The sequence below is a fragment of the Brassica oleracea genome, chromosome C1, assembly GCF_000695525.1.
Source record: "Brassica oleracea var. oleracea cultivar TO1000 chromosome C1, BOL, whole genome shotgun sequence".
In the NCBI taxonomy this organism is placed as follows: Eukaryota; Viridiplantae; Streptophyta; class Magnoliopsida; order Brassicales; family Brassicaceae; genus Brassica; species Brassica oleracea.
In genome coordinates this window covers 41287940-41297666 of record NC_027748.1, presented here as the reverse complement: position 1 = coordinate 41297666, position 9727 = coordinate 41287940, and the positions used below count along the sequence as shown (strand labels likewise).

The following is a 9727-nucleotide window of genomic DNA, read 5'->3' as shown; positions in this document are numbered from 1 at the left end:
GACTAATCTAGGAAAACGTTTTATTCAACATATTGTTTTACTAATTAAGTACCAATAGTTATAAATATATTTTTGACCAAAAGCAATAAACCCTTTTCCTTTGCAATTTGTAACGGTTTGATATAAAATCAACATCAGTTTTCTTTTCTTTTTTGTTTTAAAAAAAACATATTGAAAATGATCAAAACTGATAGAAATTTTTTTTTTAAATCATTAAATTTTGCAATTTAATATAATCAATAATCAAACACCACAACCTGCTATTTACTTTCCCGTTCGATTGCTAGAACCCACGATCAGCACCTGTTGACTAGTTTCATAAAACTTAAGCCAATGTTAGTATCATTAGTGCTGAAAACAAGATCGATCACTACTATTGACTGAACACGATTAATACTAATAACCGATTGTCTCAAGTGGCAGAAAAAATATTTTAAAAAAATCTAGCAGATCGGACTCGAGCATCTTTTAACCTGTTCTTAAAAAACAAAAACTTTTAACAAATATCAGTATTGTTAGCGCAAAAGCATAAACAATATTTAAAGATTTAAGAGTGTAGGAACTTTATTTTACTACCATAGGACAAATGATATTTGTAAATTAATAATAATAAGAATATAAATTAAAATTTCAATACCAAAATATAAAAATAAAGAAGAATTGCAGAGTTGAGATAGTTAATCTCTTTCCTTAAATCTTTAAACGCCCCGTAGTGTGACGGTTTCTTGGCGCTAAGATTCCCAGGATAGAACTGCAGCATTGTTTCTGTTTACCATCACCGAAAAACAGAATCTATCGACCCTATTTCTGTGATGTACTCTCAGACTCAAAATAAAAAAAATACTAGCATAACTATTCTGAGTGGGAGAAATGTTTCTTGATTGTATGAATGTGTGTATTTTCTATAATGCTAGCAAGCCCTTTTATAGAAAAATTCATGAGAAGCACAAGTTTCATTTTTCAACACAAAAAATGAAACCTCCATGGTGCACTAATGGAGTCTTTAATTCTTGTCAATTATTATGTGAATTTATTCTACATTTTGACCAAGAAATTAAAGAGTAAAATTATTTTTTGTTTGACCAATTCAAACTAAATAATATACTTTAAAATGGATTTGTTTTTTATATTTTATCAATACAAAAGATCAACATATATTTGATTTAAGTTAATGAACATGAAGTCCAACTAAAAAATCAAAACCCAAATCCAAGATCAAATATCTAATGTATGTATTTGCTACTTTATACAAGATTCTCAAATCACACATATTAGACCTCCATTTCTCATTCAAATAAAACTTCATTTTTTACATATGAATACATTATTCGTAATGTTCAAAAAATAGTTCCAACAAAAATCACTAGAGACCTCTTCTGTTGTAAATGGAGTCGAAGAAATTTGTCTTTGTAAAGTTTCGGTTCTAAATGATATTACAAGAACCATTGTTCTAAAACCGGTTTAAGGGGCGGTAAATTAAGTCTAAGCGAAACAAATGATTTTAAAAAAAAAATCGGTTTACGCCTTCAAAAATCAGTTTCGGCATTCGTCTAGTCAATGATCCACTATAAAAAGCCTAATTACTGTCTAGTGATTTATTGAACTCAAATCCCTTTTCAAACAACATAAAAAGACACTAACTATTGACTGATGAGAAACTACTTTAGGTTTTAGTTGAGTGGGAAAACTCAAGTTCAAGAACAATATAGTGAAATGCAGGCTTTCATGAGGTTGGAGGTCTACCCATGGAAGTGATCTCGGTAGAAGGAAAAAATTATTAGCTCTTCATCAGTTAGTTGTATGATACAACTTGTGGCTATTGATCTCTCCATGATTTACCCGTTAATTAATGACATCTTTTAGATATAAAAAACAATATTATGTCAGCATCATGGTTTTTTTTTATGTCAGCATCATGGTTATATGTGTGTATTCTAGACTTGTATAGATAACTAGGATTCAACTACTCCTTTGTCTTTCTCAAACCTACTCAACCTAATGATCTCTTTACTCATGTAATGTTTTACCTTTTTAAACAAGACAGAGAATCTTTCTTTATGTCTTTTGCTTTCTTGCCAATGTTATAAAACCTTTTGTTCCAACTTCTGGTAGTGCATTCCACTTCTCACACAAGGTCTTTGTCTTGAGAGGAAGAGGAGCACATTTTTTAAAGGTGTAAGCTTTTCCCTTGGATTCTTTAGATACTATTGATACGTTTTGTTCTTGTTAGGTCAGTTTTTCAGGACCTACATTTTCCAAAATGCTAAAAGTATCTTATGATGAAAATAAATTGTGTGTTTCTTTTCTTTTTTGATGAATCATCAAATCCTTCTTTTAAGAAATCTCTTGGAATTTTCCTCTTGTTATTTTTTGTTGAACAAGAATTATTATCAACGGGGTCAATAAAGAAGAAAGACAAGTGGGGATTTCCCATGAGCTTTCTTGTCTTTGGTCCTTTGATGTCGACCCCTCTTTTTGATTTTTAAACCTTGCTTCCCTCTTTTTCTTTTGTCATTAAAATTTAAGAAACTAATTATATTCCAGGTTCATGAAATTTAATGGATTAATACAATATAAATATAACTTATGTTAGTGTTTATTCCAAAAAAAAAAAAAACACATAAGGTTAGTGTAATTTTCTATTTATTTCCTCCCATAAACTTTTATCTATGCTTTGCAATGATTGTTTTTTTGGTTATAACGTTTGCAAAATGAATGTTGAAAATATGATCAAGAATTATTGCCTTTCTAGTCAAAACTCGCAATCTTTGTGTGAATTGTAAAGAAATAAATAAACAAAACACACCTATACAATGCATTATTCGCAATTCTAACTCCTTTTGACACATTACAACAACATGAAAACGACCCGACCCGTATCCGAATCGGGACCGGATCAAATCAAGAAGACCACGTTGGGACAGAGTTTGATCTGGTCAGAGAAAAAGAAGAGTTCAAGAACTGAATGCAGTCTTCAATAGCTTCTGCTCTGTGAGACTCCGACTCAGCTAGAGACTTTGACCTTTTCATATAAATAGACGACGAAGAAGAAGCAGACGAGGAAGACAGCAATAACGACGACGACGTTTTGTCAGTCTTATTCCTCCCGAAGGACATAAAACGCAGCGTTCTGGCGAAACTATCCCCAATACGTCGCATCAGCTTCCTGGCGGCAGGGGAGCTCCTCAGACCACAACCGAGAAATCCGATCATAACCACCTTTCTCCGGTCGTGATGTTTTGAGAATATGGGCTCGTCTGTGGCTTCTGGGTTCGGGCAGAAACTTACTCGTTTGCATGCTCTTCTTGACATTTTTCTCTGAAACTATGTTGACAGAGGGAAGAGAGAGAGCTTAAGCAAAAAAAAAAAAAAAAGAGAGGGAAGAGAGAGATAGACCAAAATAGTAAAAGAGGAGACTTTGAAGACCATTTATAGGGGAGGTGTGTATAATAATAACATAAAAGACTTTGGGTGTGAAAATGTAAAGAGATAAAATAGAGGGGTCAGTTCAACAACCACACTCAAAAATGAAACTTGTAACTCAATTTTTTATTTGACAACTTCTTAAAACTCTTTTTTTTTTCCTTGTAATTCATTTATCTACTTCATAATTGTACAAATACAAAAGTTTATCTATGAAAATGAATTTAGTGTTGGGACTCTTTTATCTTTTAACGTCTACAAAATTTTCCCTATTTATTTGTCAAAAAATAAATTCCCTAGTTATAAGAGGTACTACTACCACATGTGTGTATACTCTAACAACACACTTATATACTCTTAGTTGTCGCTATATATAAATTGCTATATACTCTTTATCTCTAAGTATCGTTCTAGAGTTTTGCACACAAATTAAAAAACTAGTTAAAAATTTGTTCTTAATATTTATTATTTATTTTAGTTTAATTAAAAACAAAAAAAGATAAATTAATAAAAATTTGCATTGAAATTATAAAACTATATTTATTTTATAACACAATAATTTTATGCCACTTCATTTAAAATGGAGAAAGTATTTAGGAAAAAAAAATGTTATACGTTTCCCACGAAATCAACTGGTTTGAAAGTTTGAACGGTTCAAACTTTGAACTATGAAATTGAGAAAAATATAAGCAAACGCGTCAGCCGACAAATGCAACGAGTATTTTTTTTTTAAAATAATCTTTGTTGGACGATAAGGAATGAGTTCACATTATTAGTACATTAATCAAGTAATTTACTGGTTGACAATAAAGTAATCGAAACGGAACATTATTAGTAGTACTATATGTTTATTCAATCTGTTCTTACATATATGTTAACATCAGACTTTCAAAAGAAGTAAACGAAACGTATGAAGGAACCCCATAAAAATGTTCTCTGCACGATATGCGGGCGGTGTGAGGTGGTGGTTCCAGAGGAATGTCCTCTCAAAACAGTGAGTGCTGCGCTCAGGTCTTTTGTTTCCTAGTCCTTTTGTTTCATCTTTCTCAGTTTTCAAATGTAAAATCACTTTGAAAAGAAGACATAAGCTTAATTATTTCTCTTGAAAAATTTAACTAGTTCTTGTTCTACATCCCTTTTAATCACGACAGATTATGCATTTACAATGTCACATATGTAAACATCGTTCTTCTCCTGGTACAAGATTCAGGACCCACTTTGTCTTGTCTTCTTCTTCTCACTTTGATGGTTATTGCAACATACTAACATGGGAATGTTTAACTGAATCAACGAAAGTCTTTGTTCAGTCATCTCGTGACACAGGATCAAATGTCTAGAGACACACAACATTCACATGTGTCATCAGTTGCCACTTGCTTCTATGTCGCTTAACTGAGAAGAGAAGCAGAGGGAAATGAACGAAATGTGAAATAAACCTCAACATGGGTCATTCACAAGAGAGGCCATAGAGGAAAGCAGACACTATGGATGCATACAAAATGTTATTAGAAGTTAGTTCTTTGACCTTCTAATTGGTTCCTCCCTAATCACTTAATTACTAATAATCATTTGGAGAGCAACTCAGATTAAATACTAAAGTTGATGTGTTGTATATGAATTTGTTAGTTGTTAAGGTTGAATAAAGTACGGTATGTTTGTTCGTATATGAAAAAGGTAGGAGTGGAACTGTATATAGTGAAATAGGTTTTTTTCCAAAGTCTCGAGTAAGAGTGATCAGACCTTAACCGGTTTAATATTATCATCTGAAACATCAAACCGTTAAATCAGACCAAGTTGTAGGCATGGACGTTCGGAGGCCCATCGGCTTCGGTTTGGTTGATTCGGATTTTCGGTGCTATGCTCATAAGTCCCGTTCGAGTTTTACTAATTATAGGGTCGGGTTCGGCTCGGTTCCTTCCGAGTTCGGTTCGGATTGGATTGTAACCAATATTTGAAATCGTCCAAAAATATATTTTTCAGACCTCAAAAGATGATAATTTTTTTTTCAAAATTTTGAAATTATTCACAAATCTAATTAAAAATTAGTTAAACTATCTAAATTAATTAAAAAATATAAAAATAACAAATAAAACAAACTACAAAAATATTTTAAATACTCTAAAGTATCTAAATCACCTTAACATATATAAAAACATTAACATATTTAACTAATTTCGGATATCTTCGGATTCTAGTTTGGATTTTGGTTCGGTTCGAATTATAACCAAACTCCAAAGAGCTTATAAGTCATGTTCGGATATTTTTGTATAACGGTCCGGATCCAGTTTCAGTTTTTCCTGTTCGGGTTTAGGCAATCTTTTCGGACATCTTTAACACCAAATGTTCTGTCCAATGCCTCAAGACATTCCATTTCAAGAACTCAGTTCATCTGTCTCTCGAAATCCACGGGAGATGGAACTTCAGATTCCGATCTCGATCCTCCAAAGCCCGAAGGAGATTCCCGGAGACAAGAACTCTTGGCCAGGATCGCCATGCTTCAGACATCGAAAGTCCGTTTAACTGACTTCCTGGACGAACGTTCAGATTACCTCACCAAGTTTGCCGAAGAAGCCAACGCTGAGTTTGACAAGGTTGGTGAAGACGCCATGAAAGACCTCGACGAAGCAAGCTCAAGGGTATTGTTTCAATGTCTTTTTTTTTAACAACTATTTTTTTATATAAAATGTAAAGTTACATTAAAAAACAAAAAAAAAACTATGTTTCAATGTCTTTTTATTAAAAATGTTCATAATTATTTTTCTAACATTTTCAAGTAATATGAAACTTTAAATGTCAAATTTAAAGTTTGAAAATGTTTAGTTTCAATTATTAATAGTTTATTTTTTGGTCATTTTTGACTTATATAAGCTGATATTATTATTATTTTTTTCTGAGTAGATATTAGAGAACATTGAGAGCAAGATGCAAGCGTTTGAGGAATCTGCGGGGTTGAACAGGTTGGAGATAGAGGAGAACGATAACAAGTTGGCTGAGTTCGAGGAGAAGATCGTGGAAGACAGGAACGAAGGATTGTTCTTCAAGAGCTTACGAGATAAAAAGCCTGTGGATGTAGAGAAAGCTAAAGAGGAGACAGAGAAAATACAAGAGGTTACCAAAGTAAGTGCAGGATCAAAGTCAAGAAGGAACATTTACCTCGGTTTGATTGGGATCTTGGTTGTATCAATTGCTGATTCGTTTGTTTCTTCACCGGATTGGAGAAAAGTAGCGGTTCTTGGAGGTATTCTTGTCGCACTGGTCACTCAGTTCGTATATGAGCAGACATTGTTATCAGAAGAAGTAGGTAAGGGTAAAGGAAACAAGAAGGAATGAACGAGAGACAGGAAGAGTTTGGACTCTGTGTCAATCAAAATAGATTAATATGACTTGGTACATCAAGTTAAATGATGTTTACTCGAATCATTCACACAAATGTGAGTCACCCATATGCTCGTAATGTATGTATATTCCACTGTATAATGCTATTTAGGGAATGACGACCATGTCAGAGTGTGTTCAATGATTTTGCTTTGTTAAACAAGTACTTAAATTAACTGAAATTTTGGAACCAATAACGGCTGGTTAAAGGCGGTTTATTCCGGTTATAATTGACAACGTAACCAAGTCATTCCTTTGAAACCCCTCCCTCTCCCCTTAACATTTTAAAAGTAAACCAATTGCACCGAAACAAAACCAAACCAACAAAAACGACAAAGAAGGTTCAGAGAGCTAAACCACTTAAACCGAACCATCCAATGAACAGTTTTGATCAATACAGCCTCATAACATTCCTCGCTATAGAATGCCCGTGACTATTAGCCCACCCGCCGCCACCACCACCTCCTCCGCCAGCTCCAACGCTCATTCTCCGGCTACCTGTCATAGGCGCCAAATAAAAATCCAACATTCCGTTTTCCCCATTCTTAGACGAACACCTTGAACTCTTATTCCTCTCCAACCCGTTGACTTTCCTCCCCGGTACACCACCGGTGCTCCGCCAGCTCACATTACTATTACTCCTCTCCATCCTCGGTCCTCCTTCTCCGCCGCTCCTCAGCTCCGGCCATGACTCCGACAACGATCTCTCCACCATTCCACCGTGTTCCTCCCCTTCCTCGTACTTGTTAACACTCTTCCTGTAGATAAGTCCTAAGATACTCCACTTCCCCCACCGTCTCGACTTCTTGCCGTTATCGTTACTATTCACTTTCCTCTCACCGGTGATCGCCGGTTCCCGGTAAAAGCCGTTATCATTACTATTCACTCTCCTCTCACCGGTGATCGCCGGTTCCCGGTAAAAGCCGTTACCTCCCGGCCCGACAACGTAACTGTCATCCCTCATTGATCCTCCTGAGTAAGTATCTATTGATATAGACACTCGCGGCTTCTGCTCATCCGCCACAACCGCCACGGCCGTTTTTCTTATAGAGCTTGATCTGTCGAGACTCTTCCTCCTCCGGGAGGATGAGTCATTGTAATAGTCTCGGGTTTGGATTGACCCGCCCGGGATTATAACAGGGTCGGACTCATTGTTCACTGTATTAACCACTGGTGGTGGCGCTGGTTGTTCCACCGGAATCTGCATATCTGATCGGGTTTGCACCGCCGCATCTTCCAACACGGAGAGCATCGACGGCGGCGGCGGAGGTCTCGCCGTCCGTCCGATCAGAGTCCCGTCCCACGAAGCTCTCGGCTCGTCGAACGAGTAACGAGGATCGTCGGCCGAGATCCTCCCGATATCGACGGAGAATCTCCCGGCGGCGTCGAGGGAGAATCGAGGATCGGTGTCGCATGACCTCCGGTAGTCGGCGATCTCCGACTGCGTATCCCGGAGCTGTCTCCCTATCGGTTTCTCCACCGGTAGCCTCTCGGATCCCGGCCGGTGGTGATCGTCGCCGCCGCCGTTACGCCGCTTCTTCAGTTTCTGGTTCCATTTGTGAAGCTTCTTGCTGAAAACGGAGGCGGCTGACCAGAAACTACGTCGTACCGATGGCTTCTTGGTTTGAGAAGAATCAAGATCTATTATCTCCTCTTCGGTTACAGCTTTCTCCGTGACTTTAACTTCCTCTATCTCATCTCTCTCTTCAACAACTTCGTCGCTGGAATTATCATTAAGAGTCTCGAAGTCGACGTAGTCATCTTCAGTTTCAGCTTCTTCATCGTTAACCTCTAACACAGGCTCTTGAACGCTAGAGTTTCTAGGCTCGGTCTCATCTTGAGTAAACAAGTTCAAGAGAGAGCTACGAAGTCTGACGTCGCAGGATCTACGCTGCGGCTCGAACGCGCCGGAGAATCCCTCGTTGTTCTTTGACGCCGAGAACGATTTCGTGCGGCGGAGCTCCGGGAAGAATCCGGGTTTTACCCGACCGTTTCCACCGCCTCCGTTTTTACCAGAAGGCTTGAAGAGGGCTTTGAGAGCCGCTGCGGAGATGGTGGGAGGCTTCCGAGAGGAAGAGGATGCAGCAGTGTCATTGTTGGTTTGGTCTAAGACTGAGAGGCGTTCACAGAGACAGGAAGGGCAGAAACCGGTGAATCTCTCTTCCGGGTGACGGTCGCAGGAGGTTGAGAGACGGTGTGGCTGTGGAGGTTGTGGAAGTGGAGCTAGAGCTGCTGCGGCGGAGACTGGGTCAGTTGCCGGATTCATGATTGGAAATGGTGGTTAGTCCTTCCTCTGCTCTAGAGTATTGTCATCACTGTCTCTCTCGGCTTGTAGAGAGAGACAAGACAACACCGAGATTATACAGAGACAGGGACAGAGAGAGATTGGTAGTGTTGTTTCTGATTCTTTGTCTGGTTCCAACGGTAATTGAAAAAGAAAGGAGATGAACAAATTAAAATAAAAATGTTTCAAGGAATATCAAATCAAAAGATGGAAAATGGATTATGCTGATTATGTTACGAAAGACAAAAGAAAAGATGAGCCGCTTTAGTTGAAAATATAAAAAGATATAGGGCCCGCTGCATTATTTGCACAGTAAATTTCTTTATATATACGAACATTTGCGTTCGTTTGTAAATACATCATCCTTCTCCTTCAATAACACATCCTCTCTTTTTATCAGTATTATCTTCTTCGTACGGGTATAAAATTTTGCTTTATTTAAATTCCTGCGATATAATAAAATTCCAGTTCTTTTTATAACACGTTATCAGCACGATCACTCTGCGATTCGGTAAAATTTATTTGTATCATTTATACCCTGTTATAATGGTCGGTATACCGCCTCTACTATTATTTATATTATGTTATAATGGCCGGAATACCGCCTATATTATTTACTAGTAATTTAATTTATTTATTGGTCGG

General features: G+C 37.1%; 3 protein-coding genes across 3 annotated transcripts; 1 reads left to right on the top strand and 2 right to left on the bottom strand.

Moving 5' to 3' along the window:
- Positions 1-2727: 2727 nt before the first annotated feature.
- Positions 2728-3520, bottom strand: LOC106294984 (josephin-like protein). Its single transcript, XM_013730724.1, has one exon. It carries the CDS (start codon positions 3310-3312, stop codon positions 2902-2904), a length of 411 nt encoding a protein of 136 aa, XP_013586178.1. The 5' UTR covers positions 3313-3520; the 3' UTR covers positions 2728-2901.
- A 2152-nt stretch (positions 3521-5672) lies between these two features.
- LOC106340616 lies at positions 5673-6943 on the top strand. The gene is made up of 2 exons (XM_013779466.1): positions 5673-6059; positions 6322-6943. The coding sequence occupies exons 1-2, from the start codon at positions 5673-5675 to the stop codon at positions 6751-6753; spliced, it is 819 nt and encodes a 272-aa protein (XP_013634920.1). The 3' UTR covers positions 6754-6943.
- A 62-nt stretch (positions 6944-7005) lies between these two features.
- Positions 7006-9307, bottom strand: LOC106323219 (UPF0503 protein At3g09070, chloroplastic-like). Its single transcript, XM_013761400.1, has one exon. The coding sequence runs from the start codon at positions 9062-9064 to the stop codon at positions 7190-7192; it is 1875 nt and encodes a 624-aa protein (XP_013616854.1). The 5' UTR covers positions 9065-9307; the 3' UTR covers positions 7006-7189.
- Positions 9308-9727: the final 420 nt, after the last annotated feature.